At 45.6% G+C, this 24827-nt stretch overlaps 1 protein-coding gene across 1 annotated transcript in view; it reads left to right on the top strand.

The window, feature by feature from the left end:
• Window positions 1–24827, top strand: part of LOC109916194 (glutamate receptor ionotropic, NMDA 1) — a 140717-nt gene that overhangs the window by 74959 nt on the left and 40931 nt on the right. Inside the window, exons 6-10 of the mRNA XM_048613340.1 lie at window positions 14739–14860; window positions 17800–17974; window positions 19658–19802; window positions 21887–21970; window positions 23923–24058. Coding sequence (XP_048469297.1) covers window positions 14739–14860; window positions 17800–17974; window positions 19658–19802; window positions 21887–21970; window positions 23923–24058 — 662 coding nt within the window. The remainder of the gene's footprint in view (window positions 1–14738; window positions 14861–17799; window positions 17975–19657; window positions 19803–21886; window positions 21971–23922; window positions 24059–24827) is intronic.

Raw genomic sequence — 24827 nt, 5'->3', positions numbered from 1 at the left:
CCCAAGGCCTCCTCCCCTCCTTCGACCTCTTCATCTCCAACTGCTGTCGAGACATCAATCGCCTCAACCTCTCCACCCCCTCACCCATTCTACCCTCTCCCCCGCAGAACGTGCAGCCCTCCGCTCCCTCCGCTCCAATCCCAAACTCACCATAAAACCCGCGGACAAGGGAGGCACAGGCGCACTGACCTCTACATCGCCGAGGCCTGGTGCCAACTCTCCGACACCTCCTCCTACCGCCCCCTTGATCATGACCCCACCCCCGACCACCAAACCATCATCTCCCAAACCATCCACAACCTCACCACTTCAGGTGATCTCCCACTCACAGCCTCCAACCTCATTGTTCCCCAACCCCGCACCGCCCGCCTCTATCTCCTTCCCAAAATCCACAAACGCGACTGCCCTGGTTGACCCATTGTCTCCGCCTGCTCCTGTCCCACCGAACTTATCTCCACCTATCTCGTCTCCATTTTCTCCCCCTTGGTCCAGGAACTCCCTACCTACGTCCATGACACCACCCACGCCCTCCAGCTCCTCCAAAACTTCCAATTCCCTGGTCCCCAACACCTCATCTTTACCATGGATGTCCAGTCCCTATACACCTGCATTCCCCATGCAGATAGCCTAAAGGCCCTCCGCTTCTTCCTGTCCTGCAGGCCCGACCAGTCCCCCTCCACTGACACCCTCATCCGCTTAGCCGAACTCGTCCTCACCCTCAACAACTTCTCTTTCAATTCCTCCCACTTCCTACAGACAAAGGGGGTGGCCATGGGTACCCGCATGGGCCCAGGCTATGCCTGCCTCTTTGTAGGATACATGGAACAATCCCTCTTCCGGAGCTACACTGTCCCTATCCCCCACCTCTTCCTCCGTTACATCGATGACTGTATTGGCGCCGCCTCGTGCTCCCACGAGGAGCTCAAACAGTTCATCCACTTCACTAACACCTTCCATCCCAACCTTAAGTTCACCTGGACCATCTCTGATACCTCTCTCCCCTTCCTGGACCTCTCTGTCTCCATCTCTAGCATTCACCTGGAAACCGATATCCATTTCAAGCCTACCAACTCCCACAGCTACCTAGAATACACCTCCTCTCACCCACCTTCCTGAAAAAAGGCCATCCCCTATTCCCAATTCCTTTGCCTCCGCCGCATCTGCTCCCGAGATGAGGCATTCGACTCCCGGACATCCCAGATGTCCTCGTTTTTCAAGGACCGCAACTTCCCCTCCACAGTGGTCAAAAATGCCCTCGACCGTGTCTCTCGCATTTCCCGCAACTCATCCCTCACACCCCCTCCCCGCAATAATAACCAAAACAGAATCTTCCTCGTCCTTACGTACCACCCCATTAACCTCCGAATCCAACGCATCATCCTCCGACACTTCTGCCATCTGCAATCTGACCCCACTACCAAAGACATTTTTCCCTCCCCACCCTTATCTGCTTTCCGGAGGGACCACTCTCTCCGTGACTCCCTTGTCCGCTCCACACTCCCCTCCAGCCCCACCACCCCCGACACTTTTCCCTGCAACTGGAGCGAGTGCTACACTTGCCCCTACACCTCCCCCCTCACCCCCATCCCAGACCCTAAGAAGACCTTCCACATCAAACAGATGTTCACCTGCGCATCTGCTAATGTGGTTAACTGTATCCGCTGTTCTCGTTGTGGCCTCCTCTACATCGGGGAAACCAAGTGGAGGCTTGGGGACCGCTTTGCGGAACACCTACGCTCGGTTCGCAACAAACAACTACACCTCCCAGTTGCGAACCATTTCAACTCCCCCTCCCACTCCTTGGATGACATGTCCATCCTGGGCCTCCTGCAGTGCCACAATGATGCCACCCGAAAGCTGCAGGAACAGCATCTCATATTTCGCTTGGGAACCGTGCAGCCCAAGGGTATCAATGTGGACTTCACAAGCTTCAAAATCTCCCCTCCCACGACCGCATCCCAAAACCAGCCCAGCTCGTTCCCGCCTCCCTAACCATTCCTTCCACCTCAAGCCCCACCCGCATCTCCTAGCCACTAACCTCATCCCGCTCCCTTGACCTGTCCGTCCTCTCTGGACCGACCTATCGCCTCCCTAACTCCCCACCTACATTCACCTTTACTGGCTCCAACCCCGCCTCTTTGACCTGTCTGTCTCCTCTCCACCTATCTTCTCCTTTGTCCATCTTCTATCCGCCTCCCCCTCTCTCCCTATTTATTTCAGTATCCCCTTCCCCTGCCCCATTTCTGAAGAAGGGTCTTGACCGGAAACATCAGCTTTCCTGCTCCTCTGATGCTGCTTGGCCTGCTGTGTTCATCCAGCTCTACACCTTGTTATCTCAGATTCTCCAGCATCGGCAGTTCCTACTATCTCTCCTGAATGGTCTGGTCCTAATTCTCAGACTATGCACCCCTAGTTCTAGATTCCCCAAGTAGTGGAAATAGATTATCTCTATCTACCCTGTCTTTTCCTGTTAATATTTTGAAGACTTCAATCAGATCATCCTTTAACTTTCTAAATTCTAGAGAAAAGGGGCCTAAATTGTATAATCTCTCCTCATAACTTAGCTTCTGAAGCCCAGGTATCATTCTTGTAAACCTACACTGTACTCACTCCAAGGCTAATCTATTATTCCTAAGGTATGGTGCCCAGATCTGCTCACAGGACTGCAAGTGAGGTCTGACCAGGGTTTTGTATAACTGCGTATAACTTCTACTCCAGTCCTCTCAATATAACGGCCGGCATTCTGTCAGCTTTCTTGATTATTTTCTGCCATATTTGTGACATTTTAAAGATCTGTGCACTTGAACACCATAGTCTATTTGGACATCCCTGTATTTAACTTTATACCATTTAGCAAATACCTTGATCTATCCTTTCTCGGTGCAAATTGGATAACCACACACTTGCTTATATTGAACTCCATCAGCTGCAATTTTTCCCATTTTCTTAGTCTATCAATATTCCTTTGTAATTTGATGTTATCATCTACACTGTCTGCAATGCTGCCTAACTTTGTGTCATTGGGAAATTTGGATATATGACTTTCTATCCATTATCCAAGTTGTTGATAATGTGAATAATTGAGGCCCCAACACAGATCCTTGTGGGACACAGTGGTCACATCCTGCCAATTTCAGTATCTAACTATTATTTCTATTTTCTGTCACCTGTCATTGAACCAATTTCCCAGCCACGTCAGTAATTTTCCCTTAATTCCATGGGCTTCTACCTTAGTTACCAGTCTGTGGGAATTTATCAAATGTCTACTGGAAGTGCACAGAAACACTCTCTATAAACATTTCCCTGTCTACTGTCTTAATCACCTCTTCAAAAAATACAGTGAGGTTTCTCAGGCTTGCTCCTTCTGTTATGAATCCATGCTGGCTGTCCCTGATTAACTGAACATTTTCAAGGTGCTCGGTTACCCCATCCATCTCATAAACTCTAACAATTTCCCCACCATGGATGTAGGGTAAACCTGTCTGTCATTCCCTGGTTTTTCTCTCTCACCTTTCTTAAGAAGTGGAGTGACATGAGCAATTTTCTAATCCAGAGGGATGCCTCCTGTGTCTAAGGAGCTCTGAAAGATTGAAATTAGGGGTGTGAGTCGCTACTTCCTTTAACATGACACACGATGGGCACGCGCGCGCGCACCCGCGCACACACACACACACACACACACACTCATTTAGAATCTGTTGTACACCTCTTCATTTTCCATTCATGAGGCCCAGGGTGTGACCACATGGGGGCAGCTGGATTCACACACTGCATGCTCTGGGGCCAAACTTCCTCTGAAGCTTTAGCCTGGGCCCATGAGGGATACAGTTTCTGTGTGTCATCATGAGGGTACACACCTGAGGAGTAACCAACTTGGCTGTGTGTCCCAGAATTTGCCCAGGGCTTGTCTGTATCTGAATCCATTTGCCAGTATTTTGGCTCCATTCCCACATCTCTCCATATCAATGTTCCCAGACTGACATTGGGTTGAGCTGCTAACACCATTCCTGTGTCTTTCAGTTCTCAGGGCTTTGAAATAGTTACATCTATCGAGTATGCTTTTCACTGCTCTCCTTGTGGCTGGTGATACATTTGTGCTGAGAACCTGGCAGCAGAGCAGCTGTAGAAGTGGCATCATGGATGTGCTTTCACATCACACTTAATGCCTAGCTCTCTCTATGATTAACATAACGTTATAGCAGTTGTTATACAAGGCAGTGATTGAATGAAGGTGGACAGGGTGAAAATGATTTATCAATCGCGGCAGGCTATGACACACTCCAGGACAAGTGGGGCTTGAACCCAAATCTTTGGGTGCAAAAGCAGGGACCCCATCACTGAATGCCAGGACAGTTGACTAAGTGGAGTGAGAACTCTGGTCATGTCATTAACACCTGTTAAAGGGCAGTGCAGGGACCTATTAAAGCCTTCAACTGTAGATTCATGAGGCATTTTATGTGTTGTGCATGGGTTCATGAGGGGATGTGTCTGGAGGGTGGGAGAAGGTGTTCACTGCTGCAGTGCTATGAGAAATGACTGGCAGAAACCTTTCCATCAGTTGGACCCTGTGGATAAAGACCACCACCTGCCAGGGGCATCTTGGAGGTTGACTGATACGGGGGGGGGGGGGGGGGGGGGGGGGGGGGGGGGGTGGTGTGGTTGGCAGTGACTGAATAATGGTCAGCCAATGCCAGTGGTGCACTAAGGCACATGGGCATCATCCATTCTGATGTCGGTTCCTCAAACAAGAAGGACTATCACAGGCAGAGAGAGGCACAGCAGCATTCTGGATGAAGGAAGAGAAGGGCACAAAGATGTGCCAAGAGTCCAGGCTACCCAGCAGGTGAAGTAATTCCGCAGTGTGCCAGTATGTCAAATCACTGTGCCCATCCTGAGAAAGATGTGACAGGATGGTGACAGAACTCCATCTTAGTGAGTATTGAGGACTATCAAATCAGCCATGATCGGCCATGATTAAATGTTTTATAGGTTTAAAAGATCACTTCTTGTTGAATGGCAGAATAGATTCAAAGGGCTGAATGGCGTACTTCTGCCCCATGTCTTTGGTGTGAGGTCACCTGCCAATCTCTGGAAGAAGCCAGTAGCAGAAAAGTTCAAAGCAACTCTCACCTTCCCAGCCACTGAGAGAAGGTGCCTTTCCATTCCTGCAGTCCTCAGGTCCTATTCCAGCATCTGGTCTAGCTCTGGCACAGTATCCCAAGGCCCATGGAGCTCTTTCCGTCAGTGTCCCAAGGCCCATGGAGCTCTCTCTGTCACAGTGTCCTAAGGCCCATGGAGCTCTCTCTGTCACAGTGTCTCAAGGCCCATGGAGCTCTGTCTGTTACAGTTTCTCAAGGCCTATGGAACTCTGTCACAGTGTCCCAAGACCCGTGGAGCTCTCTCTGTCACAGTGTCCCAAGGCCCATGGAGCTCTCTCTGTCACAGTATCCCAAGGCCCATGGAGCTGTCTCTGTCACAGTGTCCCAAGGCCCATGGAGCTCAGTCTGTCACAGTGTCCCGAGACCCATGGAGCTCTCTCTGTCACAGTGTCCCAAGGCACACGGAGCTCTGTCTGTTACAGTGTCCCAAGGCACATGGAGCTCTGTCTGTTACAGTGTCCCAAGCCCCATGGAGCTTCGTCACAGTGTCCCAAGGCCCATGGAGCTCCGTCACAGTGTTCCAAAGCCCGTGGAGCTCTGTCTGTTACAGTGTCCCAAGGCCCATGGAGCTCTGTCATAGTGTCCCAAGGCCCATGGAGCTCTGTCTGTCAGAGTGTCCCAAGGCCCATGGAGGTCTGTCTGTCAGAGTGTCCCAAGGCCCATGGAGTTCTCTCTGCCACAGTGTCCCAAGGCCCATGGAGCTCTGTCTGTTACAGTGTCCCAAGGCCCATGGAGCTCTCTCTGTCACAGTGTCCCAAGGCCCATGGAGCTCTCTGTGTCACAGTGTCCCAAGGCCCATGGAGCTCTCTGTGTCACAGTGTCCCAAGGCCCATGGAGCTCTCTGTGTCACAGTGTCCCAAGGCTTCTGGAGCTTTGTCAAAGTGTCCCAAGACCCATGGAGCTCAATCTGTTACAGTGTGTGTTGACACTGTGCCTCACATATACCCTGGAATTGAAGTCATGGGAACATAAGAACACGAGTAGACCATTCAACCCAATGAGCCCAGACTACCATTCAGTATGGTTAAAGCTTATAGAATACTTAAGTTTTTTTCACCCATCACATCCCCATAACCATGTGCACCATTGATAATCAGAATATCTACCTTAAATACACTGAAAGACCAACCTTCAACAGCTCTCTGTTGTTTTTCCAGAAAATTTCCAAAGGTTCAAATCCCTCTGTGTAAAATAAATTCTCCTCACCCCAGCCCCAAGTTGTAACACTGTTATTTTAAGTTGTTAGTTTCATAGAATTATAGAATCCCAACAGTGCAAATAGAGGCCATTTGGCCCATCAAGTCTGTATCAACGCAGTCATGGATAGCGTGTCCAAACTCCTCACAGTTTTAAATTCCCCAATGGGGAAATGTCTTACCTGCATCTAACCTGTCTATCCCTTTACGTGTTTTGTATGCTTCAATGAGATCACCACTTATTCTTCACACTTCTGGAGTATACAAGCCTAGTTTGCTCAATTCCTCTTCATAGCAGAGTCCTGTCATCCCGGGAACCAGCCTGCTTTTTGTTGCAGTCCCTCGATGGCAACCCCTGAGATAAGGAGACCAAAACTGCACAGTATTTGGGGGCAATCTGACCAAGCTCCAATACAGTTCAAGCCACACTGTACTCATTCCTGTACTCAAATCCTCTTACAATAAAATGTAACCTTCCATTAGCTTTTGAGACTTATTGACAGGGAGACCTCAGTCCCTTTGTACATCCACACTTTCCAACCTCATATCATTTAATAAATACCCTGCACATCTGCTTCTCCTCCCAAAGTTCATAGAAAGTTCATAGAATCCCTACAGTGTGGAAACAGGCCCTTCGGCCCAACAAGTCCACACCAACCCTTGCAGCATCCCACCCAGACCCATCCCCCTATAACCCACACACCCCTGAACACTATGGGCAATTTAGCATGGCCAATCCACCTAGCCTGCACATCTTTGGACTGTGGGAGGAAACCGGAGCACCCGGAGGAAACCCACGCAGACACGGGGAGAATGTGCAAACTCCGCACAGACAGTCGCCCGAGGCTAGAATCGAACCTGGGTCCCTGGCGCTGTGAGGCTGCAGTGCTAACCACTGAGCCACCGTGCCACCAAAGACAGAGGGTGGTGGTAGAGGGGTGTTTGTGTGACTGGAGCCCAGTGTGTGGTGACGTACCATAGGAATCAGTACTGAGTCCCTTATTATTTGCATTATATCATAGAATCCCTACAGTGTGGAAACAGGCCATTCGGCCCATTGAGTTCACACCGACCGTCCAAACAGCATCCAACATAAACTTACCTCCTATCCCTGTAACGCTGCATTTCCCATGGCCAATCCACTTAACCTGCACATCTTTTGACTGTAGGGGAAAACCGGAGCACCTGGAGGAAACCCGCTCAAACACAGGAAGGTTATGCACACTCCACACAGACAGTCACCCAAGGGTGGAATTGAACCTGGGTCCCTGGTGCTGTGAGACAGCAGTGCTAACCACTGAGCCACCGTGCTGCCCTAAATTCAAATTTCACCATCTGCCACAGTGGGATTCAAAACTGGGTCCCCAGATCATTAGCTGAGTTTCTGGATTACTAGTCTACCTCGCTGGGTATTAATGATATTAACGACACAGAAGAGAATGTGGGAGGGATGGTCAGTAAATCGCAGATGACGTGAAGATTGGCCAGTGTTGACAAACAGGAAGAAGATCTAAGGTTACAGGAGGAAAAAGGCAGTTTGGTCAGATGGTCAGATCAGTGACAGGTCGAATTTAACCCTGATAAATGTGAGGTAATGCACTTTGAAAGAAGGAACAAGACAAGGGAGTACTCAGTGAATGGCAGGACACTAGGAAACTCAGAGGAACAGAGAGATTTCGGGGTGCTTGTCTATAGATCCCTGAAGTGTGCCAGGACAGGTTAATAAGGTAGTTAAGAAGGCATATCGGAGGGAGGTTATGTTGGAGCTGTACAACTGTTAAGGTGAAAGGCAGGAGATTTTTAGATGATTTAAGGAAAAATGTTTTCACCAACAGTGTGGTGGGCATGAGGAATGCACTACCTAGAAGGCAATTGAAACCTCACAATCTTAAGTACTTGAATGAGCACTTGAAATGTCATTACATCCAAATGCTGGAAAGTGGGACTAGTGTAGATTTAGTGTAGTTTTTGTTGGTACAGACTCGATGAGCTGAAGGGCCTCTTCCTCACTGTATGCTTCTACGATTCCTACATGCACTAGATACTCGTCCGTCACAGCTTTGCTGCTCAGTTGGTTTACCCATACTGTAAGCAAATTGAAGTCACCAATGATTACTGTGTTGTCCATGCTACTTGCTTCTGTCATGCCCTGACTAATACTGTGTCCCACATTACCTCACTATTTGGTTTGCCTGTAAATAACTCTAACCAATGTCTGCTGCCCCTTGCTGTTTCTTAGTTCATCCTACAATAGACTGTAGACATTTTTCTTCTGATCTGGGATTGTTCCTTATCCTCATTACTGTGCTGATCCCATCCTTTACTACCAGCACAGCGTCTCCTTTTCCTTCTGCCTGTTCTTCCTTAACATTGAATATTCCTGAGTAGGGGGCGATTAGCTGTGTTCCCTCCTGTGGACCGCAGGCATCCTGCAGCTGTGGCCCCTGCCTGAGCTGGGTGTGTTTTGGCCTCTACAGTGGCCAGCTGCTGCTCTTGGTCATCCTGTATCTGCATTCAGTGTTTTAAGGCAACCACCGTGTGACCAACATCACACATGACCCTTCCTGTAAATGACCTGTGATGGGAATATAAGGAGTGAAACCAGCTCCTTTGGATTCAGAACAGTCAGTGGCAGCATGTTGTGCAGGTGAGGGCTGAGCACATTCCTCCAAACAGTGAGACAGTGCTGCACCCCGATAATGATGGCCATCTCTCCATCATTCATTCTGCTTCATTCTCAGCTCGGGCATCAAACTAGTAAAGGTGGTACTGCGACTGAGTGACCAACACGTTACATCAAAAAGAGAATGCCCTCTGACCCTTCGCATCCCAGACCTCCAACACCTATTTCACCTCTCATTGCATTCCATAGAGACCATCATAATACATACATTCCAGATGATGAAGTAGTGGTCTCCTCCCATAGCACGTTGGAAGTTTCTCAAGGTTATGGCTCACCTTTTGCCAGCACTTCCTTCTTATAAAGTCATCGCCACTGACTTCTGCATCATTGAGATACCAGATTTCAATTTGCAAGCACCATTTGCAAGTCTCCTTTGACCAGCAATTGAACCCAAAACACCTTCACTACACACATTGCAAATGGACTGTTGAAATTATTGCAAATTAAATGCAGCCAAAATTTGCACACGCATGCTTCATGTGTCTGTCCCTCAATGTCCTGGTGCCCCATTAAACTGACACCTCTCACCCTGGGCATTCTGTCAACTGTCTTCTGCTTGCGGTTAATGAAAGGAAAGTGTGGGCAGTGAAGACAGGTCATAATGGACCCTGTCAGCACTGGGCTCTGCCTGGTCACCAGGTAACCCCCCACTGCCCACATCACACCCCACTCAAAGCCTCTACATCCCATTTTACCTCACACTACCCCAACGCTTCCACTCATTCTCCCCCACAATGTGGAGACCTTCCACTGTCCTCCTTTCCCCCTCAGCCCCGACAGTAATGATACCCATCCACCCTGCTGGTGGTGATGGTCACTGCCAATACCGCCACCCCCCATCCCCATCAGCCTACCATGTCCTTTGATGCCAATCAGCATAACCTGTCCCTTATTATTTATGTTTCCCTCCGTTTGCCAGCCTTGACCCCACCTCAACATATGCCTGTGCTTCACGACCCCCTCACCCAGCACCCTGGACCATCCCACTTCCTGTTGGTGTTGAACCCCACAGCAACCATACCCCCCCCAACACCCTTCTCAATGGTCAATGCACAAAGCTACCCCACTTGCCCCAGGACTGTATATGCTCCAGACCTCTGACAGGCTTTGATGAACAGCCCCGAGACATGAGTGACCCAGACCACAGCCTTTGTGATTCCTCTGAGTGCTGGCGATGGCCCTACAGGACCGTCTGCTGCCCACCAGCTGGATGATGGCTGGACATATCCCCAACAATGATTGGACCAACCAGACACCTGATTCTAGCCAAACACTGGGACTGTGTGTGAACTGTCCCCGTGACTGACGGTATCGGGACCCCCTGACTAACCATGGCTCCCCCCAGGTTTCCGACTGGGTCATTTGGTTGAATAAACGTGCAGTGTGTTTGCACTGACTCATGCAGTAGGTGTTAGAATGATGCTTTGGTTTGCTATACAGAAAGACAAATCTGTCTTGTGTATCTGCGCAGAAAAACACATCAATATGGTAGAATTGATGGCCTTGGGGCTTTGGCTGAAGCACCAACGCACTAACAGCTTGGTACACCACAGCAAGGCAAGGCGGGTAGGTCAGCACTAAGTACATGAGAGCCAAGAGAGCAAGAAAGCAGTCCTGAGATGTTGCATTGTTGGGTCTATGAGCTGGGGGCATGTTTATCTGTGCAAACCCCTTGCAGCAGCACTTTAATGATACTTGCTGGTGGGTCCTGCAACATGACTCTGGGCTTCCTAAGCATCTTGCCAGGATCAGAGATGTAAGATGAGGATCCTGAGGTGCTGGCAACTATCAGATGTCATCTCTATGGATGAGTAGTGCATGCAGCTGGTGCTCATAGATCAGCCCCGAGGTATGGGCAACAGGAAAATGGCAGAAAGCTACCACATAGGTGCAGCAGGTAGCCAGGAAGGCTCTTAATGGCCCTTATTTCAAGGGGTTGGAGTATAAGAGTATGGAAGTCTTTTGCAACTGTACAAGGTGCTGGTGAGACCGCAGCTGGAGTACTGTGAGCAGTTTTTGTCCCTTTATTTAAGGAAATATATCATTTCATTGGAGGCTGTTCAGTGCATGGAGGGATTGTCTAATGAGCAAAGGTTAAATAGGTGGGGACGCTACTCACTGGAGCTTGAATAATGAGAGGAAACCTCAATGAAACATAAGATTCTTAAGGGGCTTGAAATGGTTTCCCCTCATGAGAGAGTCTAGGACTGGAAGGCATTGTCTCAGAATAAAGGGACACCTGTTTAAAAGGGTTGAGATTTTTTGGAACACCTTGCCACAGAGAGCTGTCGGGGCAGAGTCCCTGTATATATTTAAAGCGGAGATAGTTAGATTCAGTCCTATTTCTTGTGGTCTTAAGCTGTTTTGTGCTGACCAGCATAGAGGGTAATCACAGATAGTGGTGAGCTGAAGTCAGTAGATACCTGCACTGATCACCATGTCGAGGATTATTGGTGTCCAGTTTTCTCATGATGGGTGGTAGGTTGGAAAGCTGCATATTAATGAAATGTGATGTGCATCAATGTGGCCATTAACAAGCAATAGGGCCCTTAATTAGCCTGACAAATCTGTTAGAATTCATTAGGAAGTAATGAGCAAGTTAGACAAAGCATAGTCAATGGTGGATCTATTTGGATTTCCAGAAGGTCTTTGAAAAAGGTACTATGTAGGAGACAGTTAAACAAGGTAAGAGCCCATGGCAAAGTACTGGTGAGGACTGAGAATTGGCTGACTGGCAGAAGGCAGAGAGTGAGGATAAAGGATCTTTTCCAGAATGGCAGCCAGTGACTAGTTACAGGACCATACTGGATAGGTTACACAACCACACATTAACAATCTGAACGAAAGAACTGAGGGCATTATTGCTAAGCTTGCAGATGACACAGAGATAGTAGAGGGACAGCACAGTGTGGAGCTGGAGGAACACAGCATCCCTGGCAGCATCAGAGGAGCTGGAAAGCTGACACTTCGGGTCGGGACCCTTCTTCAGGTTTTCTGCTTTCCAGCTCCTCTGATGCTGCCTGGTCTGCTGTGCTCCTCCAGCTCCACACTATTATCTCTGACTCCAGCATCGGAAGTTCTTACTATCTCTAGGTAGAGGGACAGGTTGTGTTGAGGAGGCAAGGAGGCTGCAGAAGGACTTGGACAGGCTGGGAGAATGGCCAAAGCAGGAGAATGGGGTTGAGAAACATGTCAGCTATGATTGAATGATAGAGCAGACTTGATGGGCCGAATGCTCCTGTATCTTATGATCTTTCCCCTAGCCAAGTTGTTCCAATACAGCTATACACAGGTTTCTACCTAGCAATGTGAAAAAACGTCCATGTATATCCTGTCCCAAAAAAAAGGAGAATAAATCCAAGTTGGCTAATTATAGCCCTACCATTTTATTTTTGATCATCAGCAAAATGATGGAAGAAACTGTCAACAGTACTATCAAATGACACATACTTAGCAATAGCTCACTCATTGCTCAGTTTATATTCTATCAGGTCCACCCAGCTCCTGATCTCGTTACAGCATTGGTTCAAACATGGTCAAAAAAGCTGAATTCCAGAGGTGAACTGAGTGACCATCATAACATCTAGACAGATTTGACTGAGTGCTGCATCATGGAGGCCTAGTAAACTGAAAATCAGTGGTAATCAAAGGGAAAACTCTCCCTTGATTGGAGTCTTACCTAGCATAAAGGAAGCTGATTATGGTTGTTAGAGGTCAATCATCACAGTTCCAGGATATTGGTACATCAGTACCTCAGGGTAGTGACCTTGGGCCATTCATCTTCATCTTTTTCTTCAATGCCTTTCACTTCATTATAAAGTCAACAGTGGTGATGTTCACTAATGATTACACAATGTTCAGTGCCTTTCATAAATCCTCAGAGACTGAAGCAGCTCATGTTCATTAACAATAAGATCTAGACAACATCCGCTTTGGAGCTAATAAGTGACGTAACGTTTGCACCACACAAATGCTAGAAAGTGACCATTTCTAATGAGAGAAAATTGAATCATCACCTCTTGACATTCTGAGATATCATCATCACTGAATCCCCCACTATCAAGAAGGCCCCACATTTTCTTTAAGCTACATAGCTGCTGGGAAGCTCTGAGCAGGTCATTCAACATGTTGACGTATGGCTCTGCTGCCAGGCACAGACCTCTCAGCAGCCAGAGAAATTGCAGGGAACCTTGCCTGGGGTTACCATTAACCAGAAACTAAACTTGACCATCCATATAAATACTACAAGATGATGAAATTTGCCTTTCAGAGGGACTGTTTTGACGTGCTTCTCTTGAAGAGCATTATTGTCAATCCGGTGCTGAGGTGTCTGCTCCTTGGAAAGCAGAGTAAATAGCTTTGTTTTTAAAGCAGACAAAGGAAGCAATGAGTGGAGTCAGGCTCATACAGACTGAGGATTTCAGTTGTTGAAGTTGGAGCTGACTGTTGAAACTGCTAGATACAGCTGTCTCCCTGCTGCAGCTGAAAGTTTGAGGTCTCTCTCTGCTGCTAATGTGAGAAGACAGCACATGAGATTGAAACTGTTTTGCTAAATTACATTTGCCAAGGGTGTGTTAATGGGATGCTGCTGTATTGGAACTGTTGATAAGTAGTAGTTAAATGACATATTATTTTATTAAGTATTTTGATAGATTTAAGGTTGTGCCAATTCTTTTTATTGTTTGTATTTAAACTGTGATGTAAGAATAAAGTGTATTTTGCTTCAAGCTTAGTGACTTCACCTGATGAAGGAGCAGCGCTTCAAACGTTTGTGATTTCAAATAAACTTGTTGGTGTCATGTGGCTTCTGAGTTTATCCACCCCAGTCCAACATCAGCATCTCCACAGCAAGCCTAGTAGTTTGACCAATCTAATCACATATGGAGCACAGTGCCTTAAACTTGCCTCTAAATAAGATAAAAGATAGGGTCGAGGCTTTCTCCTAGATATATTCTGAGGGGATTTGATCTGGTCCATTGTAGAGGTGACACACCTCCTGACTCCCCAAAGCCTGTCCACCATCTACAAGGCACAAGTCAGGAGTGTGATGGAATACTCCCCACTTGCCTGGATGGGTGCAGCTCCAACAACACTCAAGAAGCTCGACACCATCCAGGACAAAGCAGCCCCTTGATTGCTACCCTTTCACCACCTTCCACATTTAGTGCCTTCATCACCAATGCATCGTGACAGCAATGTGGGCCACCTATCAGCTGTGCAGCAGATAGAACTTTCCAAACCGGTGATCGCCACCAAATAGCTGAACAAGGGCAGCAGATACTTGCAAGTTCCCCTCCAAGCCACCCACCCACCCTGACTTGGAACTAATTACTAATTATGGCTGTTTCTGCATTGTGGTTGGGTCAAAATCCTGGGACAAACCCCACCCCGCTTAACATTGTGGTGTCCCTACTACTCGAACAACTGCGGCAATTCATGAATGAAGTTCATCACCACCTTCCCACAGACACATAGGGATAGGCAGAAAATGTTGGCCCAGCCAGTGATACCTGCATCCAATGAATGATTAAAAAACTGTGAAGTTTTGTAGAATTTATTTTTGTTATATTTTGACACAGTGTAAAAACAAACCTAACTGCCCAGTCTCAGATGCCCAGATGCAGTGGGTAATACCCTGTCAGATTAGAGACTGATAATAGTGTGATCAAATTTAAATGTGTTCCTCTTCTTTCTTCTTAGCGAAGATGATGCTGTAACAATGTACAAGACAGCAACCCTCCTGAATATGACTGGGTCTGGCTATGTTTGGCTTGTTGGGGAAAGAGAGATATCTGGCAGGGCCATGCAGCATGTTCCAGAAGGTATGGCAGTAATATGACCTCAATAACATTTCAAACTATATTGGAGAACAGTTCTGAACGCTGTGCCCTTTAATGTTCCTTCAACAAGTCAATATAACATCCAAATATTCCAGCTGGATCACACACCCATAAAACAGTGACTCTTCACACTGATATACCCCTCAGGTAACACTGTGGTATAACCCACACCCCTCACTGTAACACTCTGGTATACCCCACACCCCTCACTGTAACACGCTGGTATACCCCACACCCCTCACTGTAACACTCTGGTATACCCCACATCCCTCACTGTAACACTCTGATATACCCCACACCCCTCACTGTAACACTCTGGTATACCCCACACCCCTCACTGTAACACTCTGGTATAACCCACACCCCTCACTGTAACACTCTGACATACCCCACACCCCTCACTGGAACACCCTGATATACCCCACACCCCTCACTATAACACTCTGATATACCCCACATCCCTCACTATAACACTCTGATATACCCCACACCCATAAGACCATAAGACCTTGGAGCAGAAATCAGGCCATTCAGCCCATCGAGTCTGCTCCGCCATTCAATCATGGCTGTTAAGTTCCTCACCCCTATTCTCCCTGTTTCTCCCTGTAACCCTTGATCCCCTTAATAATCAAGAACCCATCTACCTCAGTCTTAAATGTACTCAATGACCTGGCCTCCACAGCCTTCTGTGGCAGTCAATTCCATAGATTCACCACTCTCTGGCTGAAGTAATTTCTCCTTATCTCCGTTCTAATAGGTTTTCCCTTTACTCTAAGGCTGTGCCCTCGGGTCCTAGACTTTCCTACCAATGAAAGCATCTTCCCAACATCTACTTTGTCCAGGCCATTCAGTATTCTGAAAGTTTCAATTAGATCCCCCCATATCCTTCAAAACTCCAATGAGTATAGTCACAGAGTCCTCAAACGTTCCTCATATGTTAAGCTTTCCATTCTTGGGACCATTCTCGTGAACCTCCTCTGAACCTGCTCCAGGGTCAGTATATCCTTCCTGAGATATGGGGCCCAAAACTACACACAATACTCCAAATGTGGCTTGACCAGAACCTTATAAAGCCTCAGTAGTACATCCCTGCTTTTTAATTCAAGTCCTCTCAGAATAAATGCCAACATTGCATTTGCCTTCCTGACGACTGACTCAGCCTGCAAGTTTATCTTGAGAGAATCCTGGACTAGAACTCCCAATTCTCTTTGCACTTCAGATTTCTGAATTTTCTCCCCATTTAGAAAATAGTCCATGCTTTTATTCTTCTTACCAAAGTGCATGACCTCACACTTTCCCACACTGTACTGCATCTGCCGCTTCTTTGCCCACTCTCCTAACCTGTCCAAATCCTTCTGCAGCCTCCCCACCTCCTCAATACTACCTGTCCCTCCACCTATCTTTGTATTGTCTGCAAACTTAGCCAGAATGCCCACAGTTCCTTCATCTAGATCATTAATGTACAAAGTGAAAAGTTGTGGTCCCAACACTGACCCTTGCGGAACACCACTTGTCCCCGGCTGCCATCCTGAGAAAGACCCCTTTATCCCCACTCTCTGCTTTCTGCCAGACAGTCAATCTTCTATCCATGCTAGCACCTTGCTTCTAACACCATGGGCCCTTACCTTACTCAGCAGCCTCCTGTGTGGCACCTTGTCAAAGGCCTCTTGAAGTCCCAGAGATAACATCTGTTGGCTGTCCTTGGTCTACCCTGCTCATTACTTCCTCAAATAATTCCAGCAGATTTGTCAGGCATGACCTTCCTTTGATGAAACCATGCTGACTGTGCCCTACTTTACCATTCACTTCCAAATATTCAGAAATCTCATCCTTTACAATGGATTCCAAAATCTTACACACGACCGAGGTTAGGCTAATCAGCCTGTAATTTTCCGTCTTTTACCTTACTCCCTTTTTAAACAGGGGTGTCATGTTAGCGATTTTCCAGCCCTCTGGGACCCTCCCTGACTAGCGATTCCTGAAAGATCACCACTAATGCTTCCACTATCTCCTTTAGAACTTACCCCTTACTGTAACAGTCTGGTATACCCCATACCCCTCACTGTAACACTCTGGTATACTCCACACCCCTCACTGTAACACTCTGATATACCCCACATCTCTCACTGTAACACTGATATACCCCACACCCCTCACTGTAACTTTCTGGTATACCCCACACCCCTCACTGTAACACTCTGGTATACCTCACACCCCTCACTGTAACACTCTGATATACCCCAGACCCCTCAATGTAACACTTTGGTATACCTCACACCCCTCACTGTAACACTCTGATATACCCCACACCCCTCACTGGAACACTCTGGTATACCCACACCCCTTACTATAACACTGTGATATACCCCACACCCCTCACTCTAACAGTCTGGTATACCCCACACCCCTGACTCTAACAGTCTGGTATACTCCACACCCCTCACTGTAACACTCTGATATACCCCACACCCCTCACTGTAACACTCTGGTATACCCCACACCCCTCACTGTAACACTGATATACCCCACACCCCTCACTGAAACACTTTGATATACCCCACACCCCTCACTGTAACACTCTGATATACCCCACACCCCTCACTATAACAGTCCGGTATATCCACACCCCATAGTTCTACTCTCCTCAGCAATACACTCCTCACTGTAACTCTTCGATATTCCCCTCACTCCTCACCCTAAAACTGTTATACGCCACACCACTAAGTGTAACACACTGATACACTCCTCACTGTAACGCTCTGATATATCCCACTCCCCACACTAACATTGATATATTCCTCACTGTAACTCTGTGATATACCTCTCACTGTAACAGTCTGGTCAGCCCTCACACTAACTCTGAGTTCTATCTCTTGCTGTAACCTGTGTGTTCACATATTATGGTTTGGTTTCTGATGCAGGTGTAATTGGTTTGCAACTGATCGATGGTAAAAATGAAACAGCCCACATTAATGATGCTGTGGGTATTGTGTCACAATCCATTCACGAGCTCTTTGAGAAGGAAAACATCACTGACCCCCCGAAAGGTTGTGTGGGGCACACTAACATCTGGAAAACTGGGCCACTCTTTAAAAGGTAGGAAGTTCAGTCCAGTCATTGTGTTCAGTAAATATCAATCTTCAAGCAACCACCTCCTGGCTCTACATAGAAAGCTAACCTGTCTCTTTAAAAGATCCTGTATATCCTAATTTAAATCAGTTACTTGGTGAGTTTAAGATGTATTGGGAAGAGCAAAAATCCATTTAAACAATTGTCACCCCAGTGGTTTAGTTCCTGCAGGGAGATTGGAGAAGGTGTTCAAGAGGACAGGAGAAACCTTAGAGTGATTTCCTGGACTGGTTCTGATGTCCTGTGTGTGTTGGAAAGGAACCTCCGAGATATTTTTCTGAAATTGACCTGTGCTGTGATGTGTTTTCTCTGGCTTCCAGGTGACCATACCTTTTTTCACTGTACTGTTGAGTCCAAGGGTTGGTTTGTAAGTTTCTAACTCGTTGGGAATGAGGGTAGGGTTAGGTTTCTGGCAGGAACACAGAAGGCAGAATAGGTGAGCAGGTCTATTCCCTGCATAGTTATTCAGCGATGAAGTGATTGGAGGTTAAATGCAGCTGCGTTTTGCAAATGGCTGCTTCCTGTATTGGTTACTACAATGTTGTAGAGTCCAGGCAACTGTGGATCCTGCACTTTCACCCATCAAACAGGCACTTTCACAGGCCACACCGGGTGTTCTTCCATCCAGTTACGAGGATCACTTTGCATCTAGAGATGGGAAAGTGATGACTGGGAACACAGCTCACGGTGGGCACTGTCAGCACTAGACCCTGTCTTTTCACCAGGTGCCATCCCTTTTACCTTGCAGTATTCTGACAACCCATTTGCTCCCATTTGCCCCTGTGTGGAGAGCCACCACGTTGAACTTTCCCTCAAACTGACCTTCCTACTCCAAGCCCCAACATTACATCATGATGATGCCCCCCGACCCTGTCCTTTACACTCCCTTTGTGATAAGGTACATGTATAAATGAAAGTTAATTTGTTCTTTTTGTCTTCTTTATTTCTCTTCCATAATCTCTCCTTTTTTAGATGTTGTTAGACCAACAATATTTCCTGTTTTATTTTCAGATTTTATCCTCTTCTGGTTTGTAGCTGCTTTTATTAGAAGATAGGTGCTCACTATTCATTAGCTGACAACGTTTTTGGTTTTTAAACTATTTTTCAATAAAATTCATTATTAATGATCCTATAATACTTAGACAAAATAAATTCACTATGTGAAATAATTACACAGAGGCCAGTATCCTGTCACCAATCATCCTTTGTTTCCTAGTGCACAGTACATTGGCTGTGGCCCAGCCAACTCAGAGTCAGTCACTTCAACTGAGGAGGTTCTAATCTCCTGGTTATATTGGTCAGCCAGGGCTTTCCTGATTGGTCCGGGTTTAACTACCCTAATCAATGACCTAGTAGTTAATAAGGTCAACCTGGTTCCAATCACTACACAATGTTTCCACAATGTAGGATGTGTGATACACATACTCCAAATGCTTTGTTCAGCATTTGGAGTTTCAGCAGCAATCAGCAGCAGGTATTGACCACATGGAGTTTACAATAGGCTTCAACCACAGTGACAGGCCCACAGGTTAGCTCCCACATTGTATCATTTAGCCGTTCTACATTTCAGGAGGTCAGGAACTCTGCGACCTCATTAATTCCGGTTATTTCCACAGTATTATTGCTGAGATGTGTGTTCATTAACTGCAGGGTTCTGCTGTCCACCAAGTATCGTGAAGGGTTCACTGGACAAGTGGAATTTAATGATGAAGGGGATCGAAAATTTTCTAACTACAGCATTGTCAATGTGCAAAAAGGGAAGCTGGTGCAGATTGGAGTGTACAATGGGACTGATGTACGTATGAAAACTAGAACGTTAGCCCCAGCATTAAACTGGGATGAGCTTTTAACCTTGCTATTGTCACATCCTTAACTCTGACCCTGAAGTAATATGAATGTAAACCCCTAAAATCACCTACTTCTAACTCTATCTGAAACCTGGAGTTTATTCCAAAACTCTGCTGCCTACATCCTTTCTCACAAGCCCTGATCACCAATCACCCTGCTCACGTTATCTACATTTGCTCCCAATCTGGCAGTTCCTTCATTTTAAAATGGATATCCTGATTTTAAAATTACTGCTTGGCTTCACCCTTCCCTGTTTCTTTAACTCTTCCTGCCCTACAATCTTCAGACAGATCTGCTGTCCTCGAAAACTTACTCCACCCTCAATTTTAATGGCTGCAACTTTGGCAGCCTAAGCTCCAGACTTTGGAAATACTCCCTAAACCCCTCCACCTCTAAAACCATCGACTAAACCGGAACTGTAAACGTGTGCTGTGACCATGTGAGGAATTAAATAGATAAGGTGACTTTTCTTCCCATTTTAAATACCCTCACCCTCACCTCATTGATGCTACAACCTTCTAAAAGCAGATCTTTTCAGCTAAAGAAAATTAATGTCATTTTATGATTGTATGATAAAAACTTATTAGTAAAGGGATAAAGGGTTAAAACCATAAGACATAGGAGCAGAAATTAGGCCATTCGGCCCATCAAGTCTGCTTCGCCATTTGATCATGGCTGATAAGTTCCTCAACCCCATGGGGAGAAGGCAGGAGAATCGGGTTAAGAAGCATATCAGCCATGATTTAATAGTGGAGCAGACTTGATGGGCTCAATGGCTTAATTCTGCTCCTGTACGAAATGAGTGACAAGAAAAGAAGCTTTTTTACTCAGAGTTGTTAAGATTTGGAATGTGCTGCCTGGGAGAGTGGTGGAGATGGTTTCCATAGGAGGTTTCAAAAGACAGCTGGATATATATTTGGAATTGATGAAGTTAGAGGGCTATGGAGATAGGGCTGGAGAAAGAGACCATCTGGGTAGTTCTTTCAGGAGCTAGTACAGATATAATGGATCAAATGGCCTCCTGTATAATTCTGTGATTCTACACAATCTGGTCTTATGGTCTAGAAACAGCTCAGTTCTTTTAAGTTCACTAGTTTACAAACCAGTCTAATTGAACCAGAGTGATGGGACTTATTTTCTGTGTCTCTGTAACATGGAGTTACTTGTGTGATTACAAGGTATTTATTCCCTCATAACACAGGTTATTCCATCGTCTTAACAAAGAAAATGAAATAATTTGGTATATGTCAAATTATAGAGTGTTTAAATAGAGCACATTATGTGTCAATTGTTTTTCACATCTGATTGTTATATACTATACAGAAATAAGTACATAAACAAATTAGACAGTTGATTTTCAGATCATTAAGTGAGGGCTGTTGGCAGAGTTTATTTCCTTCAACAAGTATAAGTAAATGGGCAATCTTGGCAGTTCAGATGATAAAATGAATGTTTCTCCACCTCTCTGTGACATTTCAATTGAATAAAACCTCTAATGGATATTATGGAGAATGGGAGGGACCATGAGGCATGTATTGTGCTTATGCTAAGTCCTGAACTGATAGGACACATTCACTCAATAGCATTGCATTATCCTGGGATAGAGATTAGAAACCAGGGCTGTAGATCTGTAGAATATACTCCAGCCTCAAAGCAATTGATGCCATGTTGATCAACTTCTTTTATGAAAGAGCGACCTAAATGTTCAGTTAGGAAAGGACTGAATGTTAGTAGGACACATTGGGTATTAATAATTGGAACAGTGTCACTATTAAAACTATGGAAGCACCTTCAGACATTAACTGACCGTGCTGAGCAGTCTAAACTGTGATTTAGAGTGAAGTCCCAGGTTATAATCCACTCCTGAGATTTCCTAGTTACTTATTCATTCCTTGTCAATGCTTTAAGCTCATAATAAAGCAGCTGGTATTGTTTCTGGAAGATTTTTGTTTGATTGCTCTCCCTAGGTCTGCATTTTACATCTTTCACATCAATAATTCTTTTCTGTGCTGTGTTTAACCAATTCCACAGGTTCTGCTGAATGATAAGAAAATCATCTGGCCAGGAGGCGAACTAAATACACCTAAAGGCTTTCAGATGTCAACTAAATTGAAGGTATAAACCTGGGCAAAATTATAGCAGAACAAAGTCTAGCAGGTGTGAAGCTAAAACACTGGATTCTCTGCATGAGAAAAAGTTGGGCAGCATTAAGGATAATGCAGAGGATAGCATCAAATTACAAAGGGATATTGATAGGCTAAGTGAATGGGCAAAACTGTGGCAGATGGAGTTCAATGTAAGTGTGAGATTATCCATTTTGGACTGAAAAACAATAGATTAAGGTACTTTCTAGATGGTGTGAAGTTAAATAGAGTAGTTGTTGAAAGAAATTTGGGGATGCAGGTGCATAGATCTTTTAAATGTTACAAACAGGGCAGAAAATAATCAAGAAAGCTAATGGAATGCTGGCCTTTAAAATGAGAGGACTGGAGTACAAGAATGTAGAAGTTATGCTGCAGTTATGCAAAACCCTTGTTAGACTTCACTTGGAGTCCTGTGAACAGATCTTGGCATTACACCTTAGGAAGGATATATTGGCCTTGGGGGGAGTACAGTGTAGGTTTTCAAGATACCTGGACGTCAGGGGTTAGTTATGAGGAAAGATGATACAAATAAGCCCTGTTTTCTCAAGAATTTATAAAGTTAAGATATTAACAGGAAAAGACAGGATAGATAAAGATAAACTACTTCCACTGGTTGGGGAATTCTAGAACTAGGGGGAATAATCTGAGAATTAGGGCCAGACCGTTCAGGAGAGATGTTAGGAAACATTTCTACACACAAAGGATGGTAGATGTTTGGAACTCTCCCACAAATGGCAGTGGATGCTGGATCTGTTGTTAACTTTAAATCTGAGATGGATAAATATTTGTTAAGCAAAGATATTGAGGTATATGGGTCAAAAGCAAGTATGTGGAATTAGGCCACAGATCAGCCATGAAGTCATTGAATGGTAGAACAGGCTCAAGGGGCTGAATGGCCTCTACCTGTTCCTATGTTGCTCTGAGTCAAAGCCAACTACAACTGATGTCTAAAATAGACAAACAATGAATGGTCAGTTTCGCAATTCAGGAAGGTTCAGTACCCTGTGAGCTGCTTGTCTCCTGCGTCGACCAGAGAAACACATTGTTTAGTGATGATGGAGGAGGAAAGAGATAAACGACCAGGCTTTGGGCATGATGATAAAGAAAGGGTCAGTAATTCTGCCATTGTCAATTACCACAGATGGATTAAAGGAATGAAATATCCAGTATAATAGTAATGGATAGTGCAGAAAAAGCAGTTCTGTTCATTTTCAAATTGTTGTGTTAATGAAAGGTTGTAAAAATGGCAATGTAGTGTTTGCACTGAAAACAGATTGGTAATCTATTTAATGCACCATGTATCAGTTTATTGGTTTATAACCTAAGCTGCAAGCTGCTCACAAGTATATTCATCTTTGGCGAGCACATAGCCTAATCAAGTAAGGCTGAGCATAATGCTTACCTAGCCACGCATCCTTCGCTTTATTCTGACTCTGTCTCTTATAGGAGTGGTCATTGAGGCTGAACACAATCTCACACATAATTTACCAGTAACTATCAACATGTGCAGGTTTATGTTGTGTAATGCCAGACCCTGGGAATAAACTTGGAGAGTGCATCCCATGGATTTGCATAACTGCTTGACGTTTTATTTGAAAACCCCAGATCTGTCAGGGATCCGTTTGTAGTATTGAGACTTGCAATAAAAACTAGAAGTTTAAAACTTCATTTTAAAATGCTGGGTTTTTAAATTCAGAACCTGGTCTTCGATGCATACAGTCCAATTGCCTCAACATTAGGATCCACTTTGACTGAACAAAGTCTGAATTATGTCACAATAATGCTTCCACTATAATTGGGAAAAGTTTGCCTGCTTTCTTTATAAATTTCTTATGAACTCTTCACAAAGCAGATACAGTTCCAAACGATTTATTCCTACAGCTTATTCGGAAACGTGACTCACTCTTTCTGTTTTACCCAAAGATTGTCAGTATTTACCAGGAGCCTTTTGTATATGTGAAGCCAACACTACCAGATGGAACATGTGAGGAAGAGTATACAATTAGCGGGGACCCCATTAAAAAAGTGATCTGCACAGGACCAAATGCAACTGTGCCAGGTAAGCAGCACAATCCCACTCTGCTGTTCACAAGAAATACAACTCACATCCATGGCGCCCATTATTATATAATCACAGCACCCCAACATAACTGATCACCCTCCAGTATAACCACCATTGCCCCAAATACAATCCATCATATCTGCCAAATTATTAATAACGCCCAAAATGAACCACCTCCCACAAATAGAACATATCATTCACCCTAAATTAACCCATTACCCACTACAAATCAATCCATTGCTCCCCCCAACACCTTCCCCTCCCCAAATATAACCCATCCTCTTCTCTACGGCAGTCCCTTGAGATGAGGAGATGAGGACTACTTTCTTCCACTCAGTGAGCTGGATCCGGAGGTGACTGATCAGTCCGATACTGAATCTAACACCCAACCCTGTCCCCCCACCCCCACCACCCTGCTATAGGAGGGCTGGGTAGTGAATGTGTGGAATGTTTACGTTTTCATCACCCCTTCAGTTGTTTACACTCGGCTGCCATCGGAGCTTGACAAAGGTACTCGAGATGGACAGCATCTTTGTGATAATTCTTCTCACATTTGGACAGTTTTGGGCAAGAGATTCCCATGAGTCAATGGGGTTCTGCATTTTTTCAGGGAGGCCTTGAAGCGGTTCCTCCGTCTCCTGATAACTACTGGTTGTAACAAAGCTCGGAGTAGAGATATTGTCTTGGGAATCTAATGTCAGACATGTTGAAAATGGAGGGGAACATGCAGGTGGTGTTGTTCCCAAATTAGAATGAACAAAACAAA

Source organism: Rhincodon typus, chromosome 28 (assembly GCF_021869965.1).
Source record: "Rhincodon typus isolate 14 chromosome 28, sRhiTyp1.1, whole genome shotgun sequence".
In the NCBI taxonomy this organism is placed as follows: Eukaryota; Metazoa; Chordata; class Chondrichthyes; order Orectolobiformes; family Rhincodontidae; genus Rhincodon; species Rhincodon typus.
Note: the sequence above shows the minus strand (reverse complement) of the source record. Positions and strands in the feature narration are given on the sequence as shown.